We start from the raw sequence: 20,091 nt of genomic DNA on the forward strand, positions 1-20,091 counted from the left end.
CACGATAGGTCTGAGCAGTTGCAGCGCATTGGCAGATGCCAGTTCGGGACGTCTTCCTCGAAGCTCATATCACGGAAGTCGCTGCGATGAACTCTGAAGTGCAATACGTTCCCTGAGAAAACGTCGCGAGAAAAAATGCATCACGAAAGGGTGCGACCTGTATTGGCACACTCATTATTCTCCGCGGCTGAATCACTTCACAGCCTCGCAACGCCCAACACTACCGCCGAAGCGGCCGCACAGGACGTAGGAACGTCTCACCGCCGAGCCACAACTCGGCGCTGCTGCCACGTGAGCACTGTCAAGCCCGGTCGACAGGAATGGTGATCATATAATCATCGGGATCGTTGTGCACCGGCTTGCACGCATCCGGTTGGAAGCCATAGTCGGTCTGGGATCGTCCGTTCTCAGATCTGTGTGGAGCGCCTTGATGCGTGAACTGTCTGTCTTGGGTGATACGTGTGAACATGACTCCTCGTTGTTATGTGCAATGCGATATGTGTCCTCTGAGGTGATGAGTAATCCTCTTCACCGGAATCGGTCGCATCGAATGCGCCGCTTTTCGAGACGCGAAGGATTCTTGACCGGTCACGATGCTGTGCCACCGACGAGGCGTCGACCAATCGATAAGCCCGCTATCGTCCTGGGGTCCAGACCTCAGGCACTACCTCGTCCCAGTCAGACCAACGCCGTGCTCTTCAGTACGAAGCATCTCATAAAGCGTCGAGTCACTTCATGGTCGAACAGGAGAACTTCGCTCATGTTGTGAATGTCGAGTTGTTGTAGAGTCGATGTGTGAAAGAAGATCGAGACATCCATTCCATAGATTGTCGCTGCTTATTAAGAACTCGTTCCTTCCCACGCTAGATCGTTTTGGAGCGTGGAATAGGCAGCAGCCACTAACGACGTCTCCTGCCTTGCGACATGCTTGCCAACAAAACCACAGACGATCGCGTCGCTCTCCTTTGCTCTTCTCCACGCCAGATTTCGATCCTCAGGTTTCCCTCGTTGTCGCCATTGGAAGTGAGTCGTTCATGAGACCACATCGCCACAATTGCTCCGCCATCCTCGTTCATTACCGCCAACACCACCGTCCCGATCCCCTCATCCTTCCCCGGACTCGACCGCAGCATCCATATACTTCTCCCGTCACCACACGATATCGGGTCCTTGACCGTGACGCTGCTTGATAGCACTGGAGTCTCAACATCAAGATCTCGAGCTTTGCCATTCGCCTCGGATATACCCCAACCAGAGTTGCATTAGATGTGGGAAGCATAAACGCGATTCGATTCATCGCTTGGATTGATCGATCCGTGAGTCACATATCTCTCAATCACGCTGCATGCAAGCAGGGACCGCTCTAACTCCTCGTAGCTTACCGCACGCTCGGCTCCCTCCCAGACTATTACATCGCCTCACCTCTCGCCCAACATGTCGTCGGCCGCCACTCATCCCCGCCGGCGCGCCGCCCGTTCCTCGAACGGTTCCACTCCAACTCCCTCCTTGGTCGACTCGTTCCAGAACATGTCCATCCGCAAGGGCGATACCTTTCATCCCCAGACCAACACCAGTCAGAGCAGCTTTTGGGATCCTTTGGAGTCAAGAGCCAGGACACCGTCTATGCCATCTCGATCTGCCACATCTCCACAGTCACTGGAAGACCTTCTCGTTGGATCGGGCGAGCGTCGTGTTGCCGAGCTCTTCGAAAAGGTCGACCGTGCCATTGCCGCCAACTCTAGGATAGCCCTGGGCAATGTGCTGAGCGAACCCGAAGTGCTACCCCTGCCGAACTTCGCTGTTGGCGAAGCTGAAGCAACAGGAACACCGCTCGCCCGGCACCACAGCCACAACTCTGATAGTGGACTGGGATCGTCTGTTGCTGACTCTGTGGATTCAATCTCTTCCGGCAAGGGGTCTACCGAATCTGCGCACACCGGTCGGTGTCCCTCCCTGTCTCTCACCCAGACATTCGCTGACATATATACAGTCACTGCCGTCCGTCAATCTCCTGCCTCTCGTTCTCTGTCGGAGATCTCTGACGCCTGCGAAGAAGAGCGCGGCCTCAGCAAGTACGCTGCCGAGCAGATCCACAAATACATCATCAAGCCGATCCTGCGAGAGGACTCGCTCAAAGAGTTCCATGAGCTGATCAAGACTGTCCCGGAACGCATAGGCGACAAGGAGATTAAGAATCTTCGGGATCTCGAAAAGACTCTCATCTTTCTGGCACCGGTAAGTCCTCGCATCCGTCATTCTTCGGATGACGCATTTACTCATGGGTGTTCTGGCGTTCAGGACTATTCGCGTTCTCCTTCGAAATACCTCCGCTTTTGTGAACGAACGATTCGCGTCCTCCACACGACTGTCACGACCCTCCACGAGTCCGACCAGCGAGCGCCGACCGACCGACCGTACACGCAAGGCTACTTTTTTGATCTGGTTGAGCAGGTTCGTCCGGCACAATTGACGCCGTTTTGGGCGGCCAGTATTGACATGACAATTCAGATCCGCAGATACGCAGCCATCCTGGCGATCACCCGAGAAAAGCAGGCGAAGGGCGAGAAGCTCGACGCGATGGATATCACAGAGTACGTATGCACAGTTCCTTCATCTACCCAAGGCAGGCTCCATCACACCTCGAGTCATCCAATGGACGGCGGAAACGACATCTCGATGCCTTGCCATTGCGCAGCCAACACAGCGGACGACCATTGCGAATCTCCGTATTGTCGGTGGTCTGAGCTAGGCAACGATCCGACAATACGAAGCTTTCGGCATCGCTCTATTGTGGACTTTCGGCATACAACAGCCAGCGCTGCTCATATGGCTGCTTCGATGACACCGAGCCACCGACAACAAGCCACTATGCCACCACTCGCACCACCATCGACCGTCATGCCTGCGTCTGTTCTATCGGAGCTGGATGCCATGCCTTGGGGCGATCATTTGTTGCTTCAGAACTACGCAGCTAACATCAAGACTAGAAACGAGCAGGTCTCCCTGCACGGCGGACCCGCCCACAACGGGAAGCCTGCTGAGCTCATTCGCACCACTGCGGACGGCAAGAAGGTGTCCTTGGCCTCTGGCGAGGTGCTTTCGGAGACTGAAGTCGCAGCCGCCTCCATGAAGCGACCAGCGGTTCCTGCTGAAGACGACGAAGAAGCGGCAATGCGTTCGATGGCACGCCGTAAGAAGAACGCAAAGCCGGAGATTCACACCTGCGAACTGTGTGACAAAGAGTTCAAGCGCCCATGCGACCTCACAAAGCACGTCAAGACACACGAGCGTCCATGGAAGTGCTCTGCTGAGGACTGCAAGTACCACGAGTACGGCTGGCCGACCGAGAAGGAGCGTGACCGACACGTCAACGACAAGCATTCCTCCACACCCTCTCTCTATCACTGCTTGTTCAAGCCGTGCCCATACACCTCCAAGCGCGAGTCGAACTGCAAGCAACATATGGAGAAGGCTCACAACTGGGTTTACGTCCGCTCGAAAAACAATGGCAAGGCCCGCTCCTCCGTTACGCGACTGCCACAAGGCTCCGTTCCCCAGTCCCCAGCTTCTGTTGCCCTGACTCCGCTTGCGCCGTCACCTTCCGTCCAATCTTGGTCCAACTCCTCGCGACACAGCTCCTTGGCACCACCCGGCTCCATGGACGGAAGCAATTACGGCACCCCGGCCTTTGGCACTCCCTTCTTCATGCAGCCTTCGCCAGACTTCCAGCAGCACTTCAATTACAACCCCAAGGCCTTCGACTTCAACGACTTGGGTAACTTCCCTGACATCCCGGTCACACCAGCGATGAGCGAAGAGAGCCACCCATCCACCACCTTCTCCTCAAGCTCCGGCTTGATGTTCACTGGCAGCGCGTTCGACGATGCATCACCCAAAGACTTGGCTTTCGACACTTTCGGCGACTACAGCTTCGACATGCCCGACACCACTCAGCATCAATACACGCCGAACTCTGTCGAGGCTGGCTCCAGCAATACCGTCGCGGCGATGCACATTTCGCCAGGTGCACAATTGCACCAGACCTTCACCGCGGATCCCATGAGCGTCGACGGCATGAGCCACTCTGACGACTTCTCGTCAGGTCCAAGCGGTGATTTCACTCTCTACGGAGGAATGGACGGGAACGGTGCTGCGGGAGACATGTTCCAGCCACTCGGTGAGCAGTCGTCCTGGGGCAACGTCAATAGCCTCGGGTCGAACTTTGGAGCTCACCTTGACTCCACCAATCCACCGGCACTTCAGAGCGCCGACAGCATGCTCAACGACTTGTTCCCTGGTATGGCTGATCCAAAGCCAAATTCGTCGTTCTACAATGGCTACCTCTAGCTACAACGTGCCGCTTCCGCGTATCGGCCAAATACGCTTTCCACTGGTCGACTACAAGCGTACCACTGCAACGTTACCACACTCGCGAAGCTCCACTGCAAATTGGAAAGCTTTACCGAACACGAAGATTTGAATATGGATGATATAATTACGACGATACGGAGGATATGGAGGAAGGAATGGTGGGATGGTGGAATTCTTGCTACCCGCAAGCCACCCAAGATTTTACTTAGATGGACACAGCGGCGGAGAGGAGCTTCGGAGGAATGTCGACTCGACTCTTTTTCATTGTGGAAAGATCGTTGCGTGCTCCTGAAATGATGTACTAGTATATAGCAGCAAAATGACTATGACTGCTCTAATAACTGTTCCGCTCTCTCTCTCTCCTCTCGCGGGCGTGGTGATTCTCCTGCTTACTTTGTATTCACGTTGGCTGGTCACACGTGGACTTAGGTACGGTACGCCGCATGGCTCATGGTTGAGCAGCAGAATTGCTACCACGTTCTGGCAACCTTGTTCCCCTGGTAGTCACTGACTTTGCAGCATAATCGCCGAGAGATGTTCGGCGCGCTCGCCCACAACGATATTATCGGAATCATGGCGCCCTGGCTCCTCGTCGGGAAGCCAAATTGCTACCACGCATCGCACTCCCGCAGACTAGAACCTCGCAACGTACTCGTCGTACTTTCCAGACGTCCGGTGCCCTCGAAATTTTCCTTCATCTTGTCGCTGTCTTTCCTTTTCACCTCACGAGAGACGCCCACCGTGACATCCAATCACTGCGATGTCATCCTTCGACAGCGGGCACGCGGAGAGCAGCGCCATGGCCGCCACCGGTATCCCAGTCATGACTACCCTCTCCATGTGCCACACGAAGCCTATGCGCTTCAGGACCTTGCCATGCGATCAACTCCCGCTGTCGGTCCAGAGCAAGAACGCCGCTCTCGTCGGATCGCAGAGCATTCCCACCACCGTGCCAACTCATTCATGTACTGGAGTCGACGCCCCGCATGGCAACCTCTACCGCATTCGAGAAGTAGATGTCGTCTGTATAGAGTACGCTGGGGTCGACTCGGACGGATTAAGTCGCTCAGATGTGCTGGAAGACGTCGAAGTCAAGCAGCGAAGCAAGTTCGCCCTGTTTTTCAAAGGACTCCGTCGTGTACGTTCTGCGCCGGATCTGGGAACTCCGCCCCTACAGCCGATCGGCGTGCGTGAGAGGACCAAAGCAATCGGCGTCCACCTGAACGCCGTGAGAGGACGCTTCTCGGAGCGTATTACGACCCTCCTCCGCAAGCGAAAAGATTCTGGCTATCATAGCGAAGTTGAAGAGCCGAGAGTGCCGCTCGCAGTCAGAGTCGATTTTGGCCATGTCGACTTCGGAAGGACCCCACTTGCCCGGACTGAGAACAGCGTGTCGCCGTCGACGCGCTTCCCGCCGCATGGAGACGACTCCGAGGTGCCACAATCGCTTCTTCAACACGACTCCGTGACGGTGCCCTCGGAAAACCCCACAGACAATGGAAGCACGATGGCCCATCATGAGACGAGCCCACCGATTGATGACGAGAGCTCGTCGCTGGCCTCGACCAGGAGTCCTGTCGACGACTTGACGACGGCCCTCTATGACTGGTGCGCAGCTGAATTGGTCCTTGTCAGCCGCGGCCACGACGGCCGACCTTTCTATGGCTACGAGTCTCCGCCTCCTGTCAACTTATTCGCGGAAGGGCGGGGTTTTCCCCGCAGCCCATCCCCACGTAGGCAGACCATCGAGCAGCAGATAGCACGAGCTGGCGAGCTGTACAGGCTCATGAAGCTCCGCATCGATGAAGTCCACGATAACGGCGGATTCGACGAAGATAGAGTTGAGGAGTATTTGCGCAATCGAGCCGAGTCCACGACTGGGAGGGCTCCTTAGATGCCGGGCGTCCTTCAAGCAGAGGACTCCAACTATCAGTCTCAGAATGGCCTTAGACTTGTCGACCATCTTTCAGCGACGTCCTGAAATACGGACGTGGGAACTGCGATGGAATCTCGAAGGCACAGGTATCAGACGCCAGTTGCTCCGTATTCTTGATTTGCTCGCCAAGGATCGGATATGTGCTTCAGGCGTTTCTGAACGGAAGCTGGGCAGGACGGCCTAGGACATCAGCTCCGGTGAACCGTGCTAGGAGCGCTACGTTCCACTCCTGGAATTTTCGCGACCCTTCAGGCAACAGCGCGGCACTGCGTACAAGTGTCTTTCGCAAAGCTTCCATCTCTTCAATGGGAAGCTCAATTTCGCCCTCGGAAAGTGTTTGTTGATTCAACTTGCCCTCATCACCTGGCTGCGAGGGAGCAGCATCGGCCCAGAAGACCTTCACGGCCCGCATTGGCTTGGAGTCTGTTGCTTTCGAGGATGCGATATTGATGTCTGGTGTGAATATCCAGATCCTGACAGATGTGTCATTGGGGTCAGTGCTTTGGATGCGGAATTTACGGACACCTTGGGTGTCTATGGAGGACAGAAGATGGCATGATAGCCACTTCTCCGACTCATGGGAGATTGGCGGCTGGCCGGGTTCCGCGGAGAGCGAGACATGCATTTTGCGGAGCTTATAGCCCTCACTGGAGCTGTGAATCTGTCCAACGACCGTCTTGCAGCGACTACATTGGAGGATTGCATCATCCGAAATGGCATTGGGACTTGAGATGTTCTAGGCAGTAATATCAGCTTCGGAATTGTGCGGATTCTGATTGATGAGTAGTTGTGTCTGTACATATGATCTGTCAAGCCTGTGGACGTATGACTTGAACCTGAAATGCCAGAAACTTTGACTGGAAGCTCCCTGAGACAAACCATGAAGGCTAGTTCCCGCTTTGCATTCCTGTCGTTCGATTTTGGACAATTTGTATCCCGAAGCTTCCCTGAGAGAAGATCTTTCGATCTGAGGAAGACCGGTTCTTTTCCGCCCGTGAAGCAAAGTAGTGCATGAAGAGTGAAGATGGAAAGGACTGTGCTGGTGCGAGAATGAGCCTACCGTCAAGTTCGTGCAATCATCAGCAGCAAACACAAAATCGACCGGATCCACCATTCCCACGCCAGCTTGTATCGCAAGGCGACTTTCTGCTGAGTAGCCTTTCAGTGGAATCTTGTGATCGTGGTCTTTTGGTACATCAGGTCGATGACAATGCCAGAAGTCCATCATCTCTGCCCAGTTTTCGGATGGGAGATCCTTCCATATTCGGATCTTGTCACGCGCCAACAGCACGGCGTTGCATGAATTGCAACATAGCTCAGTACCTGAGGTCAACGAGACGGCGGTCCATGGAACAATGTCGCCGTCGACACGATTCACCTCGCCATTCTCAGGGTGATCTCTAGATTTCTCGTCCAGCTGGATTCGAAAGCTAAGTTGCTTGGTAGGGGCAGACGGGAGAGTAAAAGCCGCTTTGTTGTGACCACTCGGGACTGAGACTGGTAGGTCGATCCTGGCTGTGTGGCCTTCATGTGTTAGAAAAAGTGATGCGCCGTCCGGAGCCAGCACAGCCTTGGTGTCTTTTGTGGTCTCTGTGTCGAGAGATGCGGCGATGGAGAGTGTGCGAATGTTCACGAGATGCTCTGCATATAAGTGGATGCTCATCTCGCCGGTCGCCGTATCTCGTGGTGTTGTGATGAGATAATGATGATTCGGAAATGGAAACAGAAAGGACGGAATGCAGGCTGCCGAGTTGCCAAAAGTCGCCGGGGAGTTCATGCGACGACTTTTGGCATATCAGGAATTATCGTACGAACATTGAAACGACAGATCCACCTCGCCAGACATCCCAGCACGCCCAGACACCTCGCGATACCTCGTGTGACCTCGCGAACGACGACACGCACCATTCTTCGCCGCAAAGTGACCCACCGAGAGAGGGACGTCTAAGCTGGACACGACCATAAAGATCTCCACACACTATCGCCTCAAATCATGGCTTCAGACGAGCCGCAGATGATTCGGACCCTAGGACACGTCCTGGTCACAGGAGGTGCTGGATTCTTGGGAAATCACGTTGTCACTCTTCTGGCCTCACGAAAAGCATGCGAACGAATCACTGTCCTGGACTTGAAGCAACCTCCAAACCCAGTTGATGGCGTCAACTACGAGCAGGGCGATCTCACAGACCTCGATGCCATGCTCAAGTTCTTCAATCAGCACAAGTTCGACGCAGTCATTCACACCGCGAGCCCGGTCATGACGTCTAGCGATAAGAGGGCGCTCACGTACAAGGTCAATGTGGAGGGTACCAAGGTGATGATTAAGGCAGCGCAGGAGACTGGTGTCAAGGCATTCGTCTACACGAGTTCGGCCAGTGTGGTCTCGGATACACAGAGCGACTTGATCAATGCGAACGAGACATGGCCACTCATCATGGGGAAAGAGCAGCCGGAATACTACACAACAACGAAGGCCCAGGCTGAGCTACACGTTCTGGCCTCGAATCGCACCGCAGCACATCCCAAGTTCCTCACGTGTGCTCTGCGTCCTTCTGCCATGTTTGGCACAGGTGATGTTCAATGCCTCCCGCCAGGACTGAGCGCATACTTCAAAGGCCAGACGAAGATTCAAATTGGTCAGAATGAAAACCTCTTCGACTTCACCGAGATCCGGAACGTCGCGCATGCCCACCACCTTGCTGCGGCGGCACTCCTCGCAACCGCCGAACGCGAATCCAAAGGCCAGGCGATCCCTCTGGACCATGAAAAGGTGGACGGAGAGGCATTCTTCATCACAAACGACGCTCCCCTATACTTCTTCGATTTCGCGCGCAAATGCTGGGCTACCGCCGGGGACAAGACGACGCCCAGTCAAGTATGGATCCTGTCGAAAGAAGTTGGGTTGCTGTTGGCCACAATCATGGAATGGGTATTCTTCATCTTCCGTCTAGGTCCGCCGAACTTGACGCGGCAGCAAGTGAGGTACACATGCATGACGAGATACTACAACATTGACAAAGCGAAGAGAAGACTAGGGTACAAGCCGATGGTGAAGCTGGACGATGGTGTGAGAGAGGGCGTTGCCGATGCGCTGTATAGGGGTGTAGTACGGGGCCAACCGATGGAGCTGAAGGGCAAAAAGATACAGTAGCAGTATCGCTGGCGAAATGCCAGATGTAGTTGTATTTGTACATAGTCTATAGTCGATGTCAAAAGACTAGAATGAGCCAAGTCTCAATACTTGCAACTTGGACGGTGCTCGAGTTTTTGTGCCGAATGTCTTGTGAATGGCTTTGGCTCTGCTAGAACTAGTCCCAGGCCTGGTCCGACAGGGTACCAAGAGCCTTGATGCGACACGTGCGATCGGACACCCGTGACAACATCATATCCCTTTCACCCTCAATCAATGCTCACCTACCGCGAGAGGACTTGATTCGATCCGAGCGACAGTAGCGGCTCTCCGCAATGGACGAATTGAGCAAGACGTTGGAACCAAAGTTCGATCATCGGCTGAAAGCACATTTGAAAGACATCAACCTCACACCAGTCACGAGAATACCGACTGAAAGACTTTGCAGAACGGCGTTGCCCAAGATTGGCTTGATTGAGCTCGTCTCGGCCACATCTTTCCGAAAACACTATGAGGATCTTTACAATGCGATGTTTCACGCGGGCGAACGCGAGCGAGGAGATCTCATCTTTACCCGTCTAGACGAAGACTTCCGAGGCCTACGCAAAGGTCTCTTCCCATTCCACATCGTCGGCATCAGAGATCATCAAGGTCAGGCCATCGCCGCCGCACATTTCTGCGTCTTGCTCCTGCCTGATGGGAAGCATGCGGTACCGTACCTCAACTACATCTATGTTCGGCCCGAAAGTCGTCGACAAGATCTTTCCGAGCTACTGCATACCCTTGTGCTGGGTATAACGATGGCTGATGCGCAATTCCATGCGAGGGGTGGGTTGGTAGCTGAGGTCCCATTCACATTGTGCGAGACTGGGCCGGTCGTACATGGCGAGGACGATGCGAACCGAGCAAAGGCAGCTGAGAGGACGATAATCCATGCGAGGGGTGGTAGTGTGGCGTTGATGTTAAAGAGGGCAGATGACGGGAGACTGATCAGCTCCCATGTCCAGCCGGGCCTAGATCCGGATGATCCGCCATTGACGCTGATATGGGTGCTGCGGGCCAACCCTGCCCATAAACTCGTCTTGGAGGGAGACGACATGGGGAGAAACCTGCTCGAGGCCTACTATCGAAGTATGAGAGAAGAAGGCTTTGTGGAGAAGAATATTGCTCTTGCGGAAAATATGGTGCAAGCGAGATGGCGAGGTGCGGAGGAGTTCTGTTTGCTACCCTTGAGCTCTGTGACAAGGGACATGTACGTAAACGTAGACTCATAACAGACTCGGAGAGAAGAGATGAGCCGATACCACAAGACGACTCCAACTCTTCTGCCACTCAGATCCATCGGGCCACACGTCTTTGCCTTCGTGGCACACACGGCGTTATGTGTAGGCTCTCGGTGAGTCGATGTCATTTCAAGATCACTTGTTCGATGTCCAAGGGTGTGGCTGGCGAAGTTGAGAATGAAAGAGGACCGTTGTGAAGTCACTTTCCCGGCGTCGTTCGGTCTTGGCGCGGGATGGATGCCTTTCGGCGATGCTTGATCACGCCCCTTCCTCCTCTTCCATCACATCACGAACCCAATGGAGATCACATTCTTCATCCATCAAGCACTGGTGACTGCAGTGTAACTGGCCTGTCGTCGACATGCCAATCTCCATCATTTCCGGATGATGGCCCGCAAGGAAGGATGTCTTCCTCGATTCGGAATGCCGTCGTCACGCCTCGACCAATAGCGGCCTACGTACACCATCCTGTTCAACATCAAGGCTTGCCTAGTCAAACAGGCGACACGCCAACCACAACCTCACGTCTACATTTCAAGTCATCTGCCTCGGAGCATATTGCAAGATCCATCCAGCCACGAGGGCGATCATCGCACAACGGCTTCGCTGCCGCCGTTGCCACGCCGGCGTGGCCCCAAAATCGAAACCACATGGAAAGTCAATCCCACGGATGAACATCACGGGAGCAATGGAAGCACTCCCATTCCTTCGATTTCACCTGCTCTCATTATGCTAGTTGTTTCACTCTTGGACGTGGCACTACTCCACCCTCCTCCTTAATCAATTGTTTCTTTAGCACGGTACAGGCAAGACAAGTGCGTGGTCTTGAGGGCGGTTCAGTGTGAGCGACCTTTTTGGGCAAAGGTATATCAATTGGTGGGCATATCCTCATCTTTTGTTCTCTCAAGCATATTCGGGTATACAGTACCGTCGTTCTACTTTCGCTTTCATTCTCTCATTTCTGTCGTTCAGCCTACGGGCGTCCATTCGTTTTCAGAAAGAATGTATACTTCCTGGAGCCTCCTTTTGGCGGCGACTGCTACTATCTTCCACAATGTTGCCGCTGCGCCACCAAAGACCAAGAACACAGTACCCGTCATGCCAGGTGGTGTCAAAGACATCATCATAACAGCAGAGAACACTCTCAATGCCACCAATCCAAACCCAACTCCTTCCAACGAAACGACGTTCAGCATTGAGGCCAATAGCCGCCTTCCCTTGAACCTCGTCAACAACATGGGCGGCGCCGTCAATGCCTACATCACTGGTCTCGATCCCAGCGGCCGCATCGTCTTCGTCCAACCCAATGGACAATTCTTCTACCCATACGCCGATGCCAGCTACACCGCTCCTCGCGAAGTCTTCGCTAACATCGCCATCCCACTCAACACCGTCAGAGGTGGCACAACTCGTATCGTGCTGCCAAACTACATCTCCGCCTCCCGAGTATGGTTCGCGCAGGGCAATCTCAAATTCTACTCTGTCTGGGCCGGCAATGGCCCCGGATCAGTTCAGCCTTCGTTCGCAAACCCTCGCGACCCCTCGGCTGGCATCAACTGGGGTTTCGTCGAACTCACCAACAACGCAGGTGGACTCTACGCCAACCTCAGCTACGTCGACTTCGTCGGTCTCTCACTCGGCATGTCCATGCAAGGCGGCAACGGCCAGACTCGCGTTGTCAGAGGTATTCCTCCCGGCGGCGTGAGCGGCATCTGCTCCTTGCTCGCGGAGCAACAGTCGCGCGATGGCCAGCCTTGGAGCAGCCTCTGTCAATCCGGCAGCAATGGTCCTCTTCGTGTCGTCGCCCCATTCCCATACCAGGCTTCCGGCAATGGTGCATTCGGCAATTACTGGACCGACTATGTCAACCAAGTCTGGAGTCGCTACACTCAGAACACTCTTACCATCGACACGCAGTCTGGTGCCGGCAAAGTCGCCTGTCGTGTCAACAACAACGTCCTCACCTGTGCAGGCGACAATCGCGGCTATGCGAAGCCCACGGCCGGTGATATCTTCGGCTGCAACTCTGGTCCTTTCGCGATTCAAGGATCCGACAATGGAGTCCACCGTGCAGTCGTTCCGAGACTGTGCGCAGCGTTCAACCGCGGAACATTGTTATACGATGGCGGCAACATCCAGCCAAACCTGCCGGCGGACAGATACTACAAGACGAGGCCGAACAACCGCTACAGCGGGATTGTGCATCAGAAGGAACCCGACAAGAAGGGCTATGCTTTCAGTGAGTTGTTACGAATTTGAAATTTTCGAGAAGTGCACTGCTAACTGAATGCAGGCTACGATGATGTGAACCCAACTGGAGGCGTGGATCAGTCGGGCACGCTGGCTGATGGCAATCCTCAACTTCTGTCCATATTCGTGGGAGGGACCTAGACATTGACATCTCACCAAAGATCGACCCAGGTGGTAGATCGAACAAGTCTTAAACTTCATTGCTTTGTAGCTCTTATTCATGTATACAAACGTTTCCGTTCGGTAGCGACTGACTTCTGCTCCGAACAAATGTCGTGATGGCTCACAGTCGCATCGTCCGATGATCACCAGCGGTCGTATTCTCCCACTTTCAGGACATCGTCTGGCCCATTGACGCGACGCCATAAGGAACGCTCGTCTTCGACAACATAGTTGTCTCTCTTGCCATGACCATTACTAACCTCTGCCTCTGCATTCTCGGTCTCGATACGAACTATGCATCCGTCAGTCGCTGCCATTTCTTTCGAGTTTAAAGTTTGCGACTCACCGTGCAGCGACACAGCCGCCCGTTTGCCACTCCACATGGCATGGTAGACATTCGTAGAGTTGTCGGTATTCGCGTCACCAACGGCGTATATGCCCGGAACATTGGTCTCCATGCCCTTGCTATCATTCGCCTGTAGCCTTCCGCCGTACAGCGTCACACCCGCGTTGGCGCCAACCATAGAGCGCTGCTCATTCTTGAAATTCGTCATGAATCCTGCACGCTCGACGGGCTCACCGGTGCTGAAGTGCAGACGGAAAAGATCGTACTCGGGACTAGTAGCTCTGCTGGGATCCCCTTTGACCGCGCCGCCGTCCTTCAACCTCTCGAAAGAAGTGATGGAACGATTATCGACCTTGATGTTGTTGATTTGCAACCACTTGTCCCAGTGTGGAAGCTTCTTGTCAGCAATGGCGCGGTTCTCAGGAGTATCGGTGCCGTTCACGAAGAGGATGATGTCCTTGTTCTGGGACAGGATCTCGAGGGGAGTATTGGCGGAAACATCGAGGCCGCCTAGGACGCCTATAGGCTGGTCTACGTGCTCGTATCCGTCACAGAAAGGACACCACCAGACACCTTGGCCCCAACAGTCAGGCAGACCTGGTGTGTTGGGAATGATGTCGCGGAGACCGGTTGCGATTACGACCTTGCGAGCCGTGACGGTCGTCGATTTCTCGTCGTTGCCAATGCGTGCGGAAACACTGAAGAAAGTCGCAGAACTGGATCCTTGAGACTGGATGGCGTCGACCGTCCCGTTTGTGAAATGGATGGTGGGATATTCCATGATCTGCTGACGTGCCCTGAAGCGGATCCAGGCCGGCGTGACGCCTAGAAAGAGCCAATGTGAGCACTTGAAACCTGAGAACATGAAAGGATCATCTCACCATCAAAGCCCAGAACGTCGTGGACACGACGAGTGTAGTTGTTCCGATACTCCGCAGAGTCGACGAGCAGCACGGTCCTCCTGACACGACCCAGGGAACTCGCTGCCGCCAGACCTGCATAGCCGCCTCCAACGACTACGACATCATAGTCTGCTTCCGCTGTGGCTCCACGTTCTGAGTTGACTTCATTTTGGGCCAAAGCCGTGCAAAGACATGCCAGCGTCTGGACCACGAACGCGATGTTGACCTTCATGGCCGGCAAGCTTCTCCTCGGTAAGAATAGATAGGTTGTCAATGGTTGGAATAATCAAGAAGAAAAGGCCGTGCGGAATGTGTTCGACATAAAGACTGCTGGACAGGACGGACAGGATGGGCATGTATCGGTGCCATTCGGGTTTCAATTCGGACAATAAATCGCGCGATTCAGTGATGCCCCTACCTCTCGCCCCTACCTATCGCCCCTACCTCTCGCCTCATTCCTTGCAAATGATCGCGCTAGCTCAGGTCCAGTACAGGATATTGCTGTCCCAATCCGGTAGCCTGGACTCTCGCAGTGGAGGAGTCGCGATGACCTTTGTTGGAAGTCGGGGCGAGCAAAGTGGAAGGAGTTTCAGGCAAGGATGATCCTGACAAGCCGATCAATAGCCGAGTCGCCAGAAGCAAGACATGGCAGGGCATTTGGTCGACCTGGGCCATCATGATGCACAGTACCATGGATGACTAGGTGATAAATCACGCAGTAGGGAATGATAAGTCGATAAGTCGAAGGAGAGGAGTTGGAGTGAAAGAATGATAAGAGGTACTCTAGGTGATGTTGGACCATAGTAAGCGCCAAGACCAGCCTCCGCTTTTCTTTCTTTCTTCCTATTGTCGTAGTTCCAGATTTACTCCGCGCCGTGATCACCAACACCACCTTGCAACATACATGGTGTGGTGGCGGACGCAGTCTGGAACAATTGTCGGTCTGTCATCGGCATTCAGGGTTACAAGAATGTCGTGTGTCGCGGCATGTCGCTCACGGCGCGGTGGCAGCGCAGCAGATTTGAGTTTGCACCAGCCCGCAGGACAATAGGAAGATGGATGCTATTGTCGCCGTTCAGGCTGACGGGACCACTCGTGCTACCCACCTCGATGAGTTTCCTATTGATCACTGAAAAGATAAGATACATCTATTCCTCTCTTCCATCTCTTCTTTCTCCTCTGCTATCAAATCAAGACATTTATCCATCTCATCTCCCTCAAGCAGACAAGAATATCAACAATCAGGACGACGTCCGCTTGCTCTGTTCACTTCTCGAAGGAAGCATAGCTTTCCCTTGTGAGCAAGACATCCGGTCGACAGTAGCAAGAGACTGTCTTTTGTGTCGCAGGCCAACAAACACATCCTGCCTTCCCTTCTACATTACCGACTCCTCTTGCATCGACCCTCACCAAAAGCCTTCAACGCGACTGCAACCATGGACCCCTCGGGATTCGCTCATCTCCATCAAAAGATCCGCATCGAACAGATCCGAAATGCTCTGCAACAAAACGTGCCCTCCTGTCCACCACCACCATACGAAGATGATGATTCCGACTCAGAGGCCGATGAGTACGACGATGAAGACGAGGAGGAAGACCAGAGCACAGCCGACACATCACCTCTTTCATCTCTACCTCTAAAGCTTACGATCAACGCGGCCAACCGGATCCAAGGAAGCCACAATCTCGTGCCGATTCCCGCGACATCTCTCGCAGACGCCTCCAACTTCAGCAGCCTGTTACTACAAGCCGTCAGCCAGCTCAACGCCGTCGCAGCAGCAGGTCAACGCAGATCTCCACGGTCTCTGAAGGTCGACTTGACGATCAACTGCGGCATCACTGTCATCGGCGACCGAAATGTCGTCGGCAATATTGGTTTGCGACCTAAAGCTGGGACGCCGATTGCGAACATGACGGACCAGACGAGTGTCAACGAGGATTCGGAGCTAGCGACGGCACCTAGTACGCCAGGCGTGACCGTTGGGGCGAAGAGGAAGGCCGATGATGTGAGTGATCCTTCAACGCGTGTGCTTGAGCATTGCATTCCTAATGATTGCATAGACTTCTTCGGCAGAAGACGAGCCTGCTGCGAAGAGGGCTGCTGTGGATGCTGCGTAGAGGTGATCAAGATATGATGATGGTAACCTGTTCGATTGTTCTATTGATCAATGGAAATGTATGGCATAGTTACAGAGAGGGTTATTGTTTGCACGTCGGTTCACACACATAGCGTTGTTGTATTCACCGCGAAGGAAGCTGGTGACACGGTCGAGAAGAAATGGAGGCACACAACAACATCAATTCTGTCCACAGCCATCTGTCTTCTATCAAAAGCATAATCGCACAAGCCTTCCAGCTCCCGCCACCAGTCCTTTTGACGCCATCGCTAATACAGTTACACACCATCTCCTCACGCCGCCGTGGGCGTTCCTTGTGCTGACCCACCGCCCTGTTGAGCGGACTGCCTAGACCCATAACCCGTACTGAGAAAACTCCCGACTCCCGATGCACCGGGGTAATTTCCGCCACTGCCACCATGACCCTCCGCCGCCAATCTCCTCTCCCGATACTTCCTGCCGTTGATGATATTCTGCAGCCGCTTTCTCTCCCTCGGCTCGGTAATCTTCGTCCAGTCCAAATCCTCGCCGGGTTCGGCGTAATTTGTGATATCAGCCATAGTGCTGGCGGAAATCTGGCCTTGACCACCCGTCGTGTTGCCGGTGTAGAGGTGGGAAGAAGGATCCTCGGCGGCGCGGTTGAAGGAGCGGGAGGCGGTGGGAGGAGTGGATTGCGGAAATGAGGAGACGTCGGATTGGAAGTTCTGGATGTGGCGGGCGGGTTGTTGATGGACCATGGGAACTTGGGCGTGAGTGGGCATGTTTGCTTCGCGAGAAGCTTGGTTCTTGTCGGTGTAGAAGAGGCGGTGGTTCCAGGGTGGGAGACGCTTGTCGCGCTCGTAGAGGAGGCCGCAGTTGTTGCAGAGAGTCTAGCAGAGATGTTAGTGAGATTCGGTAGGATGAGCACGAGCATGAAAGACATACCCTTGGGCCTGCTGGACCATCGCGGACTCCCCATATAGCAGTGCCCCAGACATTACAATGCGAACAGCTCCAGTACTGCCTCTCGCCCTCGGTGAGCTGACTGGAAGTGCCTCCAAATCCAGCCACCTCGGGTGTATCACGTCCAGCCGGTGACAAACTCCGGAATCTTCGCTTCTTCTTCGCCCGCTCACCACGGCCCATGCGTTCGTCGTCGGCGCCTCCCGGAGTGCCTTGTGATGCACCCAGACCACCAGCAAAGTAGTCACCCAGCCCACTGCTTTGAGTTTGCAAGTTTGTGGTGAACCGAGCCGTCTCTCTGCGTTGTCTTCGAATTTGTCGTTCTCGGTCGCCTTCGCGCCTTTCAATCTCCTCCTTGTTAAGGACTTCGATTTTCGGCTCCCAGTCGCCTCCGAGATCGTTCTCATCAAAGCGCCACCCTGCTCCCACACCCAGAGCGGACTCGGCTGTGCCATGATACTCGCAGGCTTCGTTCTCGATCACGCCCCATCCGTCGACACCACTCCCGACCACACCGGCCAGAGTACCAGCGTTGTCGATCATGTCTTTTTTCAAACGCAGACTGGCTTCATAAATTGCATGTGCCATATTTGGCACCCACTCGCCGTGCAAGCCAAGATCTGCACAGGTCTGCTTTGCGAAGATCTCTGGAAACCCAGGAGGATGTAGTAGTGACCATTCGAATTTATCCGTATACAGCTTGTTTTGCATGTTGATCGATAGAGTGATGACACAGCGGTGAGTATCGGGCGGATTGAGCGCGGAAGATCCAGATGGGTCCTTGGGTAGTGGTTGGGCATTCGCAGTTATCGCAGGAGTCGATGTTCCATTGCCATTTGCCATGGGTGTTGGAGGATCCGATGCAAGGAGTCCATTGGTCTGCGGAAGTTGGAGGTGGCTTGCGGTCGGTGTATCCGCTACCAACGGCGTCGACGAGCCCTGAGGTGAAAGTGCTGGTCGGACCGCCGGTGTAGGCGCATTGGTCGCGGCGGCTGGCTGGCTGGCTTCGGGCTGGAAGAGTGGATGTAAGGCAATCGCGGCATGCTCCTCTAGCTGTACTCGGATTTGCTGCGCGATCTCGAGAATCATGGCCTGCTTCCGCATTACGGGAAAATCCAATTCGTCAACGAAAGTCTTCGCGAACATGTCTGGCGTGATCAATGCCTCATGCAAGTTCCACAGAAAGCTGTCCTTCAACCGGTATGGTGGTGTCGGCTCCGGCGCTTTGTATGCGGGTAGATTTTCATCAATACCGAAGTCTCTCGCGTTGCTAGGCGTGGGTAATGCTGCTTCGGGGCGAAACGGTGCAACATCTAGGTCGATTTTGATCGGTATGAGAGTGGTCGGTAAAGCAGACTGTACGTGCATTTGCCTCTCGGTCAATGTTCGTTTCGGTTTGCCCATCCAATCTCGCCAGATTCCCTGCACATCGACGGGCTCATGTATCTCCTTGCCCAGCTCTTTCACCTTCTCAATCATCGGATCAGGTCCCTGCCGTTGCTGAGCCGTGCGCAGACCGGTCGGCCGGCGAGGCCCATCAGAATCCTCAATGCTCTCATCGTCGAACTCTTCGGCATAGTTGATCGCAGTCGTCCCTCGCTTTGTCGTTCGTACTTGCGGGAGTATGGTCTGAGGAACGACGGGTGTGAGCAAGGAGTTTCCGAACGTCCGAATGCGCGGCGCGAAGCTGGACACGAATGCTTGCGGCGCGTTCGTCCGATTCATGTTCACGGCGGTCGTCATATCGAGGGAGTGTAGGTTGGCTAGACCACGAGGGTCTGCCGCGAGAGGATTGTTTGAGGCTTCGTCGCGAAGAGCAGGGTGGAGGAATGCGCTGGCCGACTACGGCGACATGGGTGTCCACAGAGTCGCAAAGGTAGCGCGATTTTGATCGGCTATATTCTTGGCCGTGGGTGTTGCGTTGGTCGTGGAATGAAACGTAATAGATGTGAGGGCCTGGCTCATTGTGAACGTGAAGCCCTGGCCTTGAGCTAGAACATACGCGTTGTGGAGAATATCTGAGGATCTCTGCCTAAGGCAAGAATCTGTAGTTCTACCTTCCCTCATGACCGTCGTCCTTTCTCGCACACAACACCAACAACACCACCCCCATGGATCAAAAGGCCCACCGCGGGCTGCCATCACGGCCACAGGTTACTTTGTATCACCAAGATGCTCCATCTTTCAACCCACAGCACCACACCGATGAATATATGAGCAATGGCGGCGCTTAAAACACCCGATTCTGGCACGCGTGTTTCATGTCTCGACGTCCTCGACCCATTTGCGCGTCCTTGGCCATAAATCCACCGCAGCATCTGCGCATGATACCTACTCATGCTTCTTCGGATGTGGTTTGTTGCTCTACCTATCGACGGCCACACTCTCTTCGTTCGCCTGGCGGGCTGCAGATTCCTTCCCCCGGGTGGAGCTCCTGAGGATGCTTCGTACGCCACGAAACCGTGGGACATCGGACAGCGTGAAGCCATGCCCAACCAGTGCGTATGCACTTCAAACTTCACTTCGGCCACAATCACTTTCTGGTGCAGCAACTATGCGTGGTCGCCGTGTCTTAGGCCGATGGACGACAGACAGAAGGCCCACTGTCTCAAAATGGACTTGTCGTGCGTCCGACGATGTGTTGCAGGAGGT

At 54.4% G+C, this 20,091-nt stretch overlaps 7 protein-coding genes across 7 annotated transcripts; 4 read left to right on the forward strand and 3 right to left on the reverse strand.

The window, feature by feature from the left end:
- Positions 1 to 135: 135 nt before the first annotated feature.
- On the forward strand, positions 136 to 4,537 carry MYCGRDRAFT_107598 (uncharacterized protein; the record flags this gene model as incomplete). The annotated part of the gene is made up of 10 exons (XM_003856580.1): positions 136 to 150; positions 204 to 291; positions 683 to 701; positions 947 to 1,023; positions 1,258 to 1,316; positions 1,378 to 1,939; positions 1,991 to 2,235; positions 2,299 to 2,451; positions 2,509 to 2,591; positions 2,988 to 4,537. 10 exons carry the CDS (start codon positions 136 to 138, stop codon positions 4,345 to 4,347), a joined length of 2,661 nt encoding a protein of 886 aa, XP_003856628.1.
- A 633-nt stretch (positions 4,538 to 5,170) lies between these two features.
- On the forward strand, positions 5,171 to 6,265 carry MYCGRDRAFT_107599 (uncharacterized protein; the record flags this gene model as incomplete). Its single annotated transcript, XM_003856581.1, has 1 exon — positions 5,171 to 6,265. The coding sequence occupies one exon, from the start codon at positions 5,171 to 5,173 to the stop codon at positions 6,263 to 6,265; it is 1,095 nt and encodes a 364-aa protein (XP_003856629.1).
- A 1,114-nt stretch (positions 6,266 to 7,379) lies between these two features.
- Positions 7,380 to 7,958, reverse strand: MYCGRDRAFT_17581 (uncharacterized protein; the record flags this gene model as incomplete). Its single annotated transcript, XM_003856999.1, has 1 exon — positions 7,380 to 7,958. A coding segment is annotated over one exon (579 nt), but the record flags the coding sequence as incomplete, so codon positions are not given.
- Positions 7,959 to 8,182: 224 nt separating this feature from the next.
- Positions 8,183 to 9,458, forward strand: MYCGRDRAFT_67122 (uncharacterized protein; the record flags this gene model as incomplete). Its single annotated transcript, XM_003856582.1, has 1 exon — positions 8,183 to 9,458. One exon carries the CDS (start codon positions 8,301 to 8,303, stop codon positions 9,456 to 9,458), a length of 1,158 nt encoding a protein of 385 aa, XP_003856630.1.
- Positions 9,459 to 11,956: 2,498 nt separating this feature from the next.
- MYCGRDRAFT_84149 (uncharacterized protein) lies at positions 11,957 to 13,111 on the forward strand (the record flags this gene model as incomplete). The annotated part of the gene is made up of 2 exons (XM_003856583.1): positions 11,957 to 12,959; positions 13,014 to 13,111. The coding sequence occupies 2 exons, from the start codon at positions 11,957 to 11,959 to the stop codon at positions 13,109 to 13,111; spliced, it is 1,101 nt and encodes a 366-aa protein (XP_003856631.1).
- A 164-nt stretch (positions 13,112 to 13,275) lies between these two features.
- On the reverse strand, positions 13,276 to 14,671 carry MYCGRDRAFT_107601 (uncharacterized protein; the record flags this gene model as incomplete). The annotated part of the gene is made up of 3 exons (XM_003856998.1): positions 13,276 to 13,424; positions 13,479 to 14,303; positions 14,360 to 14,671. The coding sequence occupies 3 exons, from the start codon at positions 14,610 to 14,612 to the stop codon at positions 13,276 to 13,278; spliced, it is 1,227 nt and encodes a 408-aa protein (XP_003857046.1).
- A 2,119-nt stretch (positions 14,672 to 16,790) lies between these two features.
- Positions 16,791 to 19,581, reverse strand: MYCGRDRAFT_89963 (uncharacterized protein; the record flags this gene model as incomplete). Its single annotated transcript, XM_003856997.1, has 4 exons — positions 16,791 to 17,366; positions 17,422 to 19,281; positions 19,442 to 19,471; positions 19,528 to 19,581. 4 exons carry the CDS (start codon positions 19,579 to 19,581, stop codon positions 16,791 to 16,793), a joined length of 2,520 nt encoding a protein of 839 aa, XP_003857045.1.
- Positions 19,582 to 20,091: the final 510 nt, after the last annotated feature.

This window comes from Zymoseptoria tritici, chromosome 1, assembly GCF_000219625.1.
Source record: "Zymoseptoria tritici IPO323 chromosome 1, whole genome shotgun sequence".
Classification (NCBI taxonomy): Eukaryota; Fungi; Ascomycota; class Dothideomycetes; order Mycosphaerellales; family Mycosphaerellaceae; genus Zymoseptoria; species Zymoseptoria tritici.